This window comes from Petromyzon marinus, chromosome 80, assembly GCF_048934315.1.
Source record: "Petromyzon marinus isolate PM22_M1 ecotype Great Lakes invasive population chromosome 80, UKy_Petmar_22M1.pri1.0, whole genome shotgun sequence".
Taxonomy (NCBI): domain Eukaryota; kingdom Metazoa; phylum Chordata; class Hyperoartia; order Petromyzontiformes; family Petromyzontidae; genus Petromyzon; species Petromyzon marinus.
This window is the reverse complement of record NC_133746.1, coordinates 6873700-6889238: the sequence shown is the minus strand read 5'-3', so window position 1 is coordinate 6889238 and position 15539 is coordinate 6873700. Positions and strand designations below refer to the sequence as shown.

Below are 15539 nucleotides of genomic sequence, written 5' to 3'. Positions count from 1 at the left end.
TAAAGTTGATAAAAAATAACCATTTAAAAAACACTAATGTAGACTGTAGCATGGTTCTTAATCGGAGTGAGTGTACTGGCAGTCTATAATGTAGACTGTAGCCTGGTTCTTAACCTGAGTGAGCATACTTTCAGTCTATAATGTAAACGTATTCTTGGTTCTTCCGGTAAAAAAATATATGTGAAAAGTAAAATAAATAAAATAAATAAAACCACGACGTTTCGATCACAACACAAGCGATCGAAATGTCGTTTTTGTTTCATAATTTTATATTTAAAAAATACTTTCATTTTATTTGTATTACCGAAAGAACCAAGAATAAGTCACACTACTCTTTCATCTGGCTGTGAAGCTGATTTTTTTTTGCAATTGAGAACCTTAAACAATTTGTTCCTGCCATTTTCGTGAACCAGATTCTATGCGAGACCAGACCAATACCTTCATTTGTTCCTCACTGCTCACCAAACTTCATACAGAGTTAATGTCACTGCAAAAATTGCCAAATGGGACATGCGACCGCTGTATAATCACTGAGACATACACGTGTAGTGACATAGAATGTGTCACTACGGCGTGTAGCGCTGGTTACTGACAGAGAGGAGCATATGAGGATGTAGCAGCCCAGCCGGCGAACAGGGCACGTGATAGGCCGGGGTAAGGGATGTGGGGCAAAGATGACTGACGGGACAACGTGGGGGATAGCCCAGAACCTTGTGGTGGGTTGCAGAAGGGGGCGTTACAGAGGGCGGAGCCAGGCCACGTTGGGAGGCATGAAAGGGAAGTCCCGAGGCTGGATCAGGGCTGTCGTTTTGAATGGAACCCGCCGTGCTACATCTTGGTCTTCATCTCCTCGGCATTGTGGGTCAGGCAGCGTGCCGGCTGTCCTGACCCGTTTTGTAGTTATCCCGTGTGTGAGCAAGTGTTCCGGGTAGAATAAACGTGTGTTGTCTCCTACTATTAGTGTCTCAGAAGTGACTCGGTACACATGTAACAAAATGCACGATTGTGTGATACAACAATGTTGATTGGGATGGTGTCTGTGGTTTCTTCTCTTGGCACAATATGCGATTGTGTTTCTATATGGGCAAGAAAAATCCAGCTCACCCTGTTCCTCAACAATGGATTGACACAAGGTTCAGTACTCGTGCCAACGCTTTTAAATGTCTACACCAGTGACATGCCACCAACCGGGTGATGCAGAAGTGTATATGCAGATGACCTTGCATGGCAACGCAAGCAGCCACATTCAGTGACATGGAATCCACTCTCAATCAAGACCTAAACATAGCACAATACGTAACAAAACAAATACAGCCCTACATTGGTAGGACCTCTTCGTTCATCAAAAACTCTGAACATCTCGTAAATATAATTAAAGATTTCGATTTAAAGCTTTTGTGACTGCAGGGATTCATATTCTTGGTTCTTTCAGTAAAATCAAGTAGAAGGGAAATAATAAAATAATTAAAATTAAACATAATATAATTAAATGCTCACGACGTTTCTGCCTCAATGCAAGCAGCCGTCCTCAGGTGAAGAGACAAATCTGTCAGAAAGACAATGTATTAATAAACACTGCTAAGCTTGGCAGCGTATTTTAAGCTGGGTGGGAGGAGGAGGAGGAGAGAGCCTTGACAAAGGAGTTTACATATCAACAGAGGAATTTAGCATATTGATGACAAATGCAGATATGGGGTTAGTCACTGCTTGAGGAATGTGTAGGCGGTGGGTTGTCCCAAAGTCATATTATGCTCGTGGATTATGTAGGATTAACAGTAATAATGGGAGGGAAATTTTAATAATAAAGAACTGCAGCAGCCAAACCACCGTGTATCAAGCTAGTGTATTATGTGGAAAACAAAAACGGAGTTTCTAAAAAATTACAAATACCCTATTACCATACAATAAACCGATGTGAAAAACCTAAATATAAACTACATCAATATAATCAATGTATTTCAATTTAAAGCTTTCGTGACTGCAAGGATTCATCTTCTTTGGTTCTTTTGGTAAAGTCACGTAGAATGAGAATAAAATAATACAATAAAATAAGACAATAAAATTCTCACGACGTTTCGGCCACAACACAAGTAGCCTTATTCTTAGTTTTTTCGGTAAAGTCACGTTGAAGAGAAACAACAAAATATATATAAAACAATAAAAAATTTCTCACGACGTTTCGACCATAACTCAAACGGTCACAGAGCTTCAATTGACGCTGCTAAGATTCGCAGTGTCTTTTAAGCTCGGTGAGAAGCGTGAAGAGCCTTGACAAAGGAGTTTACATATCAGAGCAGGAGAATTTAGCATTGAAATAGCCGAGGGATTAGCTTGTGACAGAAATAGCTGTGTTAAAGTCAAAGTTTACATATCAACTGAGGCATTTAGTATATGGACACTAAACGCCTTTAGCTAAAGGCCTTTAGCTTTAAATCGAAATCTTTAATTATATGTACGACTGAGAGACTGCTGTGAGAAAGAGGTATTGGTGCTCGCTCACGGAGGGAGCATCTAGTGGTTGCATTGTACCAGATCTTTTCTAATTGTTACATCACTTAATCACATCACTAAAAAGGTGTGTGTGTGTGGGGGGTGTACACTTTAGTGGGCTTATACTTTGGCTGATTGTACACCTAGACATTCATAGTTTTTCTTTGTCATATTTTGGTGTGTACGGTTGCGTCGATCAGTTGCGTGTTTTTCATGTATACTGTAGAATAATGATGCAGAGTTAACGTGATTATGACACTAGTTGATGCTTTGATCTGCTAAATACTCAGCGTTGTAGCGTACTGAGTGTCCAAATGGTTTATATCTGTTTCACGAGTGGTGTTGCTTGAAAAAGCCCGTACTGCTGGATAGATACCTGCTTGTGAAACTCTATGAAATTAATCATTAATATTGTAAGACCCTGCACATACAATAAATCGGATCTCAGGGTCTGGAATCTATCTGCAGACAGATGCCCATGACATATAAATTAATCTATGGCATATGAGGGCCTTGTCATTCTCTGTGATAAAACCTTGGACTAGAGTTACTTTCAACTAGGTGTGGTTGTTGGTACAGAGCTCTGAGTCAGATTACCAGAATTAATTACATGGTATATGAGCTAAATGATACATACAAATAATGGCTGAGGATCGTAACCTCGGACCGCAAGAAGAGGCCAGGAGGAAGGAAAAAGAGACCCTGATGGAGGAAAGGAAGGCTATGATGAATGCAAGGTGGGCTATGATACAAGCGATAATAATTGCATGCTATAAAAAATTGAGACCGACGAGATCTGGCAGGGGAGACTGTAGACGCACCCAAACAACAGAGTGACGCAGCAAACGATCATACAGAATACGCTCAGATACGGAGATCCGAGCTAGATAACCTTAAGGCAGAGATTAAGGAAGTTCTCAAATATGCAGCAAATAAAGGAAGTTCTCTCAAAAATGCAGAAAATGACAGAGGGTGACAAAGGCTGTCTGTCAGGCGGCTGAACAAACGAAATCGTCATTCCCAGGTGACAAACTCAAACCACATGACAAAGGTAAATCACATGATAAACACAAATCACAGGATCAGGGTAAATCGTCACGATATGGGCAAGACTCATGCAAAAGTCAGAAGTCATGTGATAAAAGTAAATAGAGACAAACACACATTCCGTGGTAGGGTGAAGTCAAGTTATAGGGAAACTACCAGTTAGGATGACGGTCTGTCTACGTCCTGTGAAAGTTTTTATACTGAGACGTCCGATGAGGACCAGTCATCTAGAAAGGGAAGGTCATTACATTTCGATCCAGAAGATAAGTTTAGAAGTACACAGAACCACTTGTATCATGTTAAAGTTGTCACAGGGAGGTGAAACTTAAATAAGTCAAAGGAGAAAGCACTTCTGTTGTGCTTTGGAGTTTGCATGAGGATGCAGGTAAATGGGTAGAGCCATTACCACATAAGACCAGGGGTAACTTTGATTGTCTTGGGTAGACGTTGATTCAGATATATGGAGAATATATAGACATTTCGATTTAAAGCTTTCGTGACTGCAAGGATTCATCTTCTTTGGTTCTTTCGTTAAAGTCACGTAGAATGAGAATAAAATAATAAATTGATAAAATAAAATAACACAATAAAATTCTCACGAGTTTTTGGCCACAACACAAGCAGCCTTCATCAGGTGAAGGGACGAGATTGTCTGGAGGACAGCGCTGGAGCAAACAAAGGCACGCTCAGATCGCGACCTTTAAGCTGTGTGAGAAGAAACAAAGCGCCTTGACAAATGAATTAGCATAGAATTTAGCATTGAAATAGCTGAGTGATTAGCTTGTGACTGGTCACAGAAATGACTATGTTAAAGTCAAAGCATAAACATCCACAGAGGCACCCCTTGACAAAGGAAATTAGCATACAATTTAGCATTGAAATAGCTGAGTGATTAGCTCACAAGCTAATCACTCAGCTATTTCAATGCTAAATTCTGATTAGCTCACAAGCTAATCACTCAGCTATTTCAATGCTAAATTCTATGCCAATTTACTTTGTCAAGGGGTGCCTCTGTGGATGTGTATGTTTTGACTTTAACATAGCCATTTCTGTGACCAGTCACAAGCTAATCACTCAGCTATTTCAATGCTAAATTCTATGCTAATTCCTTTGTCAAAGCGCTTTGTTTCTTCTCAGACAGCTTAAAGGTCGCGATCTGAGCGTGGCTTTGTTCGCTCCAGCGCTGTCCTCCAGACAGTCTCGTCCCTTCACCTGATGAAGGCCGCTTGCGGTGTGGCCGAAACGTCGTGAGAATTTTATTGAGTTATTTTATTTGATCAATTTATTATTTTATTCTCATTCTACGTGACTTTACTGAAAGAACCAAAGAAGAAAAAAAATATATAGACATGTTAGATGGCATCAATGCAGCAAAAGCTATGTCTCAACGAGTAGATGAGGACGCACGGGAGTATCTAAAACAGTTCAAGCGTGATTACTATGCAAACCGAGTTAGCAGCACCCCAGTAGATGACCAGGTATTCAAGGTGAAGTTCTTTAATTCCTTGAGACCGGAAATTATTCAGGATGTCAGGATGATGTTAAACCCAGAAACAGCCTGCCTACACTACACTGAAAAGGAAAGTGTGCATAGCTTGGACAGGCAAGCGGAGCAAAGGGAATCTGCCTTCAAATAAAGCCCCGGTCCATCACCTTGTTCAGTTTCATTTAGAAGAGGATGAAGTTCCTTTTGGCTATGGCAGTGTTCGGAGAATTGGACGCCGAGGGTCAGGTTTCAAAATACAAGTGGCCAAGTGATGTAAAATGATCCGTGAAATTAATTCCAGGATAGAGGGGGGTGGGAGATGATACAATTCTACAGGACAAGGTCAATGACAAAGGCTGAGCTTTAATAATCACCCCAGGTCTCGTTGAAATGGTACGGTTCCAGATGACAATCCCAGATTTCAGGGAAATGCAGCTCAACCATACAGTTATCCCCGATTCCAGTCTATTCAGGGTCCAGCTCAATCTGGCCCTCAACCATTAATACCACCACCAGCAACAGAAGGTGGACAACAACCTTGTGGAAGATCGATGTGCCAGATGAGAATGATATTACTCGAGAGGTGATAAATAAATGTTACAGCTTGGGGGAGCCGCTTCCTGCCGGACCAGTGGGTCATAATTGTCAGACAGTAACGATGCAAGGAACCATGGCCGGCGATGCTCTCTGACACATGAGCTGACATTTCAGTGATGTCTAAGGGATTGTGTGACGATCTTCAGAGTGCTCTGACAGTTCGAGGTAAAACATTTACCGTTGTTCCCAAGGGATATTACGTTATCTGGATGTGAGAACATCCGCATACGATCTCTGGGTAAGGTGTTAGTGGAATTGACAATTATATTGGCCTTAAACTGTTTCACTCATTAAACATTGTGCAACATGCCCAGAGATAATACTTGGGATGGAACTGATTCATCGTCTTAAAACCGTTGTACATTATGGTACTAATCAAATCTGGGCCCAATTGGACCCAGGAACCTATAAATAAATTCAGAATAAACCAGTGGCAAGTTTTATTGAGGTCCAGCCCGTAACAGAGATGCTTGGAAGCTGTGGCAGGGAGCGAGCTTGGACTGCTGAATTGCGAGCTACATGCTGAATTTACGACCTGTAGTGAGGGAGTTTGTGAGGGTGTTGACACTAGTGCCTTAGAGCAGAATGCATGTCTCTAAAAATATACTCGGAGAAAAGTATTAAAACAAATGTTTTACTGCCTAACAAAGATAAAGTGATTAAGGCGGTATTGAAAACAGAACTATGTCAGAGTTGACCAACAATGTAAATTATGAGTCTAAAAATTCTGCCAGTGCTATAAAGAATCATGATTTTGCAGAGCACCAAAAAGCTACTGCATTGATGTGTGACCTAACAGTGGATGAGGACAAACAGCAGGGGGCAAAACCTGATTGCCAGAGGGATGTAAAGCACATTTCCGAAACCTCATACAACACCAACACAGAACATAGTGAGCGTGAGTTAAGGGCTCATACTTTGGCCGATCATATTAAATACTCAGCTTTGTAGGGTACTGAATGTCCAATTAGCTTAATTCAATTTCTTGAGTCGAATTGCTTGAAAAACCCCTATACTGCTGGACAGATGTGTAGTGACGTGGAATGAGTCACTGTAGCGCGTGCCGCTGGGAGATTGGTAGACAATAGAATTAGGGGTAACCAGTTGGACCTGTGGGCAAGGCACGGAGCCCTCTGGGGATCCAGAGGGGTGCTGGGCCGAGGGCGGAACCTGGCCACGCAGTTCATATAATAAGGCGAGCTCCGACTTACAGTCGGGGCTGCTGCGATCTGGAGTGGAACGCAACGTGCCGTCGTCGTCGTGATCTTCACGCTCTTCGAGCTGTGGGTCCGGCAGCATGTTGGCTGTCCCAACACAGTGTGTGGTTATCTCCTAAGCCTGTGAAAGCCGGAATAAAAGAGAGTACCCTCCTACTAGTATCTATGAATTAGCACACTACATTTGCTGTCAGGAGTGTTAACGAAAAATAAATATTTTTTCTATATTGTAGGGTTGTTAGGAATTATATTTTTTTCCTTTCAAATTCTTGTTGGGAATATAGACTATGTCGAAGTTCGCGGAGAGGAAGGCTCTCATCGGCACATCCTTGGACGAAGAGGACGACGGCGAAGAGGGTTTTTGGGCAGCCCTGGCAGTTGAGACCCCGGCGGGGGATCCCGGAGTCGCGGTCCCAGCGAGGCAGCAGGTGAAGGACGATGATCCCTCGCCACCGCCGGCTGGAGAAGGGCTGCAGGCACTCAGCGTGTGCATTGTGGAGCTGCTCTCTGCGGTGATGGCACTGGTGGGGCAGCTGGGCAAGGAAGAGCCAGTGGAGGGGGCTGTAAATCGGGGGCAGCGAACGGGTGATTCTGCCGTCACTACCGACCAAGGCCGGGTATCGAGCCCAGCAGAAAGCAACCTACTACTGACGGATTGTCCGGGGGCCCCTTCCCTCGTGCAGCGGCTGCCATTTCTCAAACAATTTTCGGCTTCGGGTGGTGATTGGGCAGCCTTCCGACAGTGGTTCTCCACCACTTGCGAGCTTGTGGGGTGGTCCATTGTGGAGGTGCTACATATTCTTCCCAACGCGCTGGACAACACAGCCTTGGCGGCATTTTTTTTCCATTCCCGAGGTGGACAGGACGACGCTGCATCAGGCGTATTGCCAGTTGGCGGCAATTTTTGACCCGCCGTCCAACGTGCGGTGAAATTTCGTGATGCAGAGTCGGGGGAGAGACTGAGACATCCCTCGCCTTCCACAGCACGCTATTTTCGCTGGCCCAGGATGCATATCCATGGATGGAGCGGGCAGGACTGGATTCTCTGGTGCTAGAGAAACTGTTGGTGCTGGCTCAGGAAATTAACGTTTTTTTGCCGGCCACAGATTCAGGTAGCCAGATGCATCCAGGCCCAATGTAACCTGTGATGACGTGCCGGGGTTGGATTTTCATGAGAAGAGGGTGACCAGGAGCATCAAAGTCTCCTTGGGTCTGCACGTCGGCTGGTTGGAGCCTGCGGGGGTGGGTCGGAGCAGGACGACGACGACGGGACCAGTGGGGGGGGGACTATGCTTCCGCTTCGGGAATGCTTCCGCTTCGGGAATTATCCGATGTATTTATTAGGTATAAATTTGATGTGGGCCGCACATCCCTGATGCGTCGCCATATTGATATGGGTGGCGCTGCTCCCATTTGTCATTACTCATTTCAGTACTGTCCGGCCTACATTCATCAGGCGGTCGGCGAGATGTTGGCTGCCGATATAATCTCTGTCAACCAGTCCGTGGAGCTCCCATTTTCCTGGTTAAGAAGGACGGGAGTTTTCGGTTCTGTGTGGACTTTGGGAAATTGAATAGGGTCTCCCTGGTGGGTGCGTATCCACTCCCACAGATGGATGATTCATTGGATGCCCTGTCAGGGGCGCAGTTTTTCTCCACCCTGGATATATTGTCATGGTTTTGGCAGTTTCCCCTGGATGAAAACCCAAACCGCGTTCCGGAAACCGAGGGCTGTTTCAATTTAACATGCTTCCGATGGGGCTTCACTCGGCTTTGGCCACATTACAGCGACTTATGGAGTTGGTACTGTTGGGGCTCCAATGTGAGTCATGTTTTATCTAGTTGGATGACGTGATTGTCTTTGGCCGCATATTCCAGGAACATCTGCAGCGGTTGCATCTGGTATTTGTTAGAATGCTGGTGGCTATTTTGAAATTCAAGCTGCAAAAATGTTACCTCTTGCAAAAATCGGTTTGATACTTGGCACATTGTTTGTGAGTCTGGGATCGCCATGGACCCTGACAGGACTGTGCATGCATAAGTTGCCGACCCCCATGTCGGTGGGTGAGGTCCGCAGTTTTGTGGGGTTCGTGTCGTATTACCACCGCTTCATGCCCTGGTTTGCGACAATCGCGAAGCCACTCCACACTTTAATGGAAAAGGGCCAGAGGCTTCGGTGGGGGACCGAGGAGGAGGCCGCATTTGTTATGCTGGTCGACGGCCTCGTGAACGCACCCCCCCCCCCCCCCCCCATCGATAACCCGATTTTCTCCTTGCCATTTTCATTGGATGCGGACGCCAGTGAAACTGGGATCGGCGCCGTGTTGCAGGTGGAGAACAGGGTGGAGTCTGGTCGCTTATGGTAGCCAGGTGCTGTCCCCATCAGAGCAGCACTATTGTGTTGCATGCCACGAGTTGTTGGCCATCTTGCACTTTGTACAACAGTATCGCCCGTACCTCTACGGTAGGCAGTTTATAATGCGTGCAGATCACGCAGCTTTGCAATACATGCTACGCATTAAACAGCCATCCGCGCAACTCTCGCGATGGTTGGAAATCTTGCAAGATTATTAATTCAAAGTCGCCTATAGTAAAGGGCTACGCCACAGCGGCGAGGATGCATTGTCACGGTTATCGCCGAAGAGCCAGTGTGCACATTTGATGGGCACTGGCCGTAGTAAGCAGGTGGATGTGGGCGAGCCAGGCACCGTGGTTGCATCAGTGGATGCTCTGCCACCTATACTGGGGGTGGCACACGATAATACTATTGGTCCTGCGCACAAAGAATGGGGGTGCCTCCAAGCGGAGGACGCCTCCTGACTAAAGTTACAGCGCCGTGTTGATGCACCAAGGGATTGGAAGGGTCCAGGGGGTATGTCCCTCATGGTTCTCCAAGATGGGCTACTTATGTGCTGGGATACAGAGGTACAGCAGTACTGTATCGTGGTGCCAACTGCTTTGCAGGGTAGAGTAATGAGAGCTGCTCATGTGCGATTGATGCACCTAGGGGTGCAGAAAACGTTGTCTACATTTAAGCGGGACTTATTTTGGCCCGGGATGACAGTGGAATGTGCCTGCCGGAAGCCGCTGCTGAGACCGACCCAACCACTGCTGCAGTCCATTGGGGTGTCCCATGTAAACGAGCTCGTTGGCCTCGACATCCTCGGGCCATTTCCAACCAATCCAAGGGGAAATACATTCTTCCTGGTAGGGGTAGAGTACCTGTTATGGTGGCCGGTCACATGGCCTCTACCGGATCATTCAGCGGTGCATGGCTGCATTGCCTCCAGGTGCCCGTGGGCACATCTCTTAAATTACATAGGCCATGGCAGGACCTGGTGGAGGTAATTGAGGTTTGGAGGCGCAGTGTGTACGGATCCAGGTTGGTCGCAGGCATTCGTATGTGCACCCGTTACGACTGAAACCATATTTTCCACCTTATGAGGGAAATTCATCTCCACCATCTGATGGCCGGGTGTGTGTGTCCGACGGGGACAGATGTACGTTTACGGAGGTTGCACCTCTTCAAGACTGTTCCTCCATCCGCAGGATCCCAGGGCTTGAAGCGCATGGAACTGCCGGCTGTGCCGCCCACGGGTGGGACGGTACAACCACCACCCACTTCTTCCTCTCCTTCGTCTTGAGGGTGGCCGCGCCCATTTGACCAGCTGCGAGTCACCCCCGGGGTCACTGGGGGACCCGAGCTTGGCACATACGAGCGACCGGCAACAAGGAACCGTTCCAAGACGGTTCGGTTGAGATGACCGCCCCTACTTGTCGCTGAGTTGCTGTTATTTTGGGGGCTGGATTGTTGCTATACATTTCGAATGTTGCGCGGATATTGCGGTGTTCATCGTCCCACTACGCGACGTTTGGAGCTCAGCCGGGACTGCTGTTTTTTTTCGTGGGGGGGGGGTGATGGTGCCGTGCAATGAGTCACTGTAGCGTGTGCCGCTGGAAGATTGGTAGACAATAGAATTAGGGGTAACAGCCCGTTCTACCAGTTGCACCTGTGGTCAAGGCACGGAGCCCTCTGGGGATCCAGAGGGGTGCAGGGCTGAGGGCGGAGCCTGGGCACGCTGTTCAGTATGTAAGGCGAGCCCCGACTCAGTCGGGGCTGCTGTGATTTGGAGTGGAACTCGTCGTGCCATCGTCGTTGTGATCGCCACCCTCTTCGAGCTGTTGGTCCGGCAGCATGTTGGCTGTCCCGACCCGGTGTGTGATTATCCCCTAAAGCTGTAAAGGCTGTAATAAAAGAGAGAGTACCTCCTACTAGTGTCTGTGAATTGGCACACTACAGATGTATGAACCTGGTAACCAGTGGAGAAGGTCTTATAATTTATGCAAGAAAACCCCGAATCACTAGCTTGCGATAATCTATTAAAATATATTATAAATATTGTGAGACCCTCCACATACAACATAAGGGATAGTGTAGGGGTAGTGATAGGGGTTGGGTAGCGATAGGGGTAAGGGGTAGCAATAGCGGTAGTGTTAGGGGTAGTTATAGTGGGTTGGGGCAGTGGCCGGGGTAGTGATAAGGGTTGGGGTAGGCCTGGTTGTAGCTGGGGCATGGATTTGCAGCAGCAGCAGGATGTAATGGCGGCAAAGAGATGGGGGTTGTTTTAAGGGAGTAACAGAAGCAGGTTCGTGAAGATGATGCTCTGTGTACTGCAGTAGCAGTTGGTTTAAGTGGAGGGGAGAGAAGAGAGGAGAGAGCGAGACTGCATGCAGGGTGGCGAGGGTGGTACAGGGAGGGACGGTAGAGACAGGGAGCATAGATGACCGGATGGGACGGAGTAGTGCATATATGTTGCTAAGCAGAATTGAGCCTGAATGAGCGCTCATATGGGCTACCATCGTGCAAGAAACGGTCAGTGTTAAAATTGCCAGCGCCAGGAGATCATATCTTCGAGGTGTATATTGCAAGCCCAGTAGGCTAACCATGTACATAGTGGTAGCGTCCCTATCAGTTACTCAACCAAACCTCCAAGCAGATGAGACTCAGACTATTCCAGCCTTGGGATGCTGTGACCCTTGTTCAGTTTACCGTGGCCAGCATCAGCACCATCAGTAGCAGCTGTGTTGATCCAGACAAAAGCCGGGAAGTCGGAACCACGCGGCCCATGTCCAAACGCTTTTGGACAAAACTTTTGCTGGCAGTGAGAAAGGACACACACGTATGCATGTTGAACTTCTTTCAGACAGTACACTAGCCAACCGCACTAATCAAAGGTGCGGGGGAAGGACAAACTAAACACAGCAACCAGCAGTTCTAAAGAAATTGGTTCTCATTGTAGTAGTGGTGTAATGTATAATATAGTGTTGTGCATAAGTGTGGTGTGTAGTGTATGTTGTATGTGTTGAACTTCGTTTGCACCGTACGTAACCAACCTTGCTAATTGGAGAACAGAATGATGATGGGCTTTGGAGTGCTGTCCTTTATAGCTCGATCCAGGTGAATCCGTTCATTTGAAGACTTCAAAAACGTGAAACATAAAAAATAAATCAAATAAACAGTGCGAGTGCAGTTATTTGATCCACAGTTTTTTGTAAGCTAGTTTTTTTTTACAATGGACGAAAATGGTTTATATTGCCTTCATCGTGTTTTATATATATAATCTACAATTCAAGAAGATAGGTCTTGATTTTAAGTCGTCACCAGCAACCATCTAAATTGGGACAATTAACCTAGGAAAACGGTTATAAACGTGGAAAGGTATGGTTGATTTCTGGAACTTGGATCAAAAGATTGATTTGGTATTTTTTACGAAAGTATTTTAAGCTATACATATTCAAAATGTTTATAAAAACGTACAACTTAACAAAGCGTGTTTAAAACTTCATGTAATGTTAAGATGTTTCACACAATGCGCCAAGTTCTAGCTTATTTTGTTGGTGTAAATGTTAGTTGTTTGGAGTATATGTAATATTTAGAAAGCTAAATAAAATTATACTTGACACTCTACGAAACAGAATTACACTTGGCTGTGTATGGAAGCGTTTCTCGGACAGTTGCATGATGGTGCTCTTATAGACGAGTTAAAAGTGGTAGACACGGCACAAAATGTTTAGTTAAATATACGCAGCGCTATTGATAACTACGAACAACTGTACTTGCTCCGGCAGTACATAAACTGCATAACTACAAATATATATGTTAGCACTATGTATTTTGAACTCAACATGAAATTGTAATACTGCACCAGTGCATGCTCACCTCTCCGACCCCATCACTTGTGTTGGACACCACATTGAGAACTTGGCTATAAGTGGGTCTGAGGTTGATGATGAGATAGCTTTATCCTCTTTACGGAAAGAAGAATGCAGAAAGTGCCTTCAGGCAAAAAAAAATACTCAACTGGGGTAGGCCAGCATTCGGTCAGTTATCACGGCTGTCAAAGCACATCTGGCATTGTTGAAGTTTTGAGGTGGGGGGTTAAGACTTGCACTGAATTGGAGAGTATTGAGGAAGTTTTAACATTCACATGGTCAGGGCACGTCATGGTTATAATGCAGCGTGGCCAGTTCTCCAGACTAACAGTGAAGTTGCCGGTAAAGAAGACATCCATTAGGGCATCCGCCTTAGAGGCTGAGCGATTAAATGAGCTCATGTTCAGGTGATACATGGATTGTTAGAACTCAAGACTGAGAGATATAGACAACTTGGGAAGGTCTTCTTCCAGCAGTGGATAAATCCTGGATTGATTATTTTTCGTCAGAAAAAACACTGCTGATTTCCAACTGGGTAATATTCGTGATATTGATCCTCTAAATGAAATGACAAACTTGAGATTGCCTTTATTATACTAAACTGTTTGCTCGTTTAGTTTGTTGGCCTTCCCCCGCACCCCCGGTTACCACGGTTGGCTACTTACGGTGCCAAAAAAAGTTCAACATACATTCTGTTATCCTATAACGCTGGAGTAGTTCCATTACTGAAGATCATGTCATGGAAACATCGCGTTATTTTAAATTATATATAATGTAGGGTAAAGCAGTCCTCGATAACACGTGAGATGTGTACTTAGGCTTAACAAAAACTACAACACGTGGGTAGCGTCGAGAAGCATCCAGCAGCATTCCAATACCTTGTTGTAATGCTAAGCCGAGGCAGCTTTACGACCGCTTATTTCTACTCACGCGATATTATTCCATTCGCTCAAATCGCATTCAAGGGACTCCTCTAGTTACGAACATTCGACTTATGAATTTTAGAGATACGAACCAACCTGTCCTTCTGTCCAGTTGCCCGTTTGGACCGAGAATCGTAAGTACAACAACCACACAATAAATGGCGGTGGTTGTTTGATATCAAGCACTGGTTCGTTTTGAATCTCAGGACCCAAACACTGAAATGTTTACTAAGGTGTTGGCAGCTTTTCACGATACTATTGCCTGTTACAAGTTGATGTATGAAGAGAACAAGAGAGTAACTGTGTAGACATCTCTTGGTAAATTGTTCAAGAGAGTAAAGAGGAAACATGAGCACCAAAGGGAATTAGCATCTACACCTGCAGAACATAAATAATCGGTGGCATACCCTTTGGTTCTTTCGGAAAAGTCACGTATGTAGAAAAATATATATATATCACGACGTTTCGATCGCAACACAAGCAGTCGTCCTCAGGCGGAAAAAAATAATCCAGCAGTAGAACTGTTACAGTAACGAAAGCTTCAAATCAATCAGTGCAATCTCCATCTACAGGAGATTATAAAACTTTTTAAGCCATCCCGTGTTTAGTACACATGCCTTACAACATGTTTGGAATCGACGGGGGTAAAGTTGGGCTTACGAACAAATAGACTGACGAACATACCTCTGGAACCAAACTTGTTCTTAAGTAGAGTCCCCGTATATCCAATGTGCATCCACGGAATAAAAATGTCTTCACCAAATACATTCATAGTGTTATAGTCAATTTGCATTACGAAAATACGCATTACAGGAGAACAGACTTCACACACAAAATAAAGTAAATTAGAGACAAACCCACCTGCCCCCATACATTGATAAAACATCATGATGCATGTTTATTCATTGGAGATGGTAGTCTTGTCGCTGCCCCACCTGTGACATGTGTAGCCAAAAGCCGCTGCGAGGATGACCAGAGTTCACATGATGATGGTATATGCCCCTTGACGAGGTCAGCAAGGTGTTGATTCATTTGTGGCAAGCACTTTGTGTGTAATGAGTGCGACCCTATAATGTATTCGTCCAGCATTGGTGTTAAATAAGTTTAATATACATACACCCCCTCTCAGTCGCGTGCTGCGTGTGACTGGATGTATTAATAGTTTCTTACTAACAGCATTTGCTCCAACGAGTCTTTAGCAAGTCAAGTTGGGCACGATAGTGTATTATTATCAAAGATTTGACCAAATTCCTGCTGAATTAAGGCACTTGTTGTTGAACTTGCCAAAAAATGCCTTTGGAGAATAACGAGTTTTAAATTAAAACAAAAACAACCATTAATGGAAGTGGTTCATAATGGCCGTGTCACAGAACTGAGCATCAACTATTGATATTTTGGACTTATGGGTTAGCACACCGTGTTACCGGGTTTAGTAGTACATTTGGTTATCTTAGTCCAATCACCGTTGAAAGTGACAATTTCAGAGACAGGCGCAGGAGTGCGTCTAAAAGCGCCGCATGGTGTGGTGTGACCATATTTTTCCATGGTTAGATACCACAGAAATACT

At 45.1% G+C, this 15539-nt stretch overlaps 1 protein-coding gene across 1 annotated transcript in view; it reads right to left on the bottom strand.

The window, feature by feature from the left end:
* The window catches only part of LOC116958626 (receptor-type tyrosine-protein phosphatase beta-like), a 75793-nt gene extending 62595 nt beyond the window's left edge, over positions 1-13198 (bottom strand). The window contains exons 1-3 of the mRNA XM_032981350.2: positions 13057-13198; positions 12231-12315; positions 11887-11992 (exon numbers count right to left, since the gene is read on the bottom strand). Coding sequence (XP_032837241.2) covers positions 11887-11964 — 78 coding nt within the window. The 5' untranslated portion in view covers positions 11965-11992; positions 12231-12315; positions 13057-13198. The remainder of the gene's footprint in view (positions 1-11886; positions 11993-12230; positions 12316-13056) is intronic.
* Between the last annotated feature and the right edge of the window lie 2341 nt (positions 13199-15539).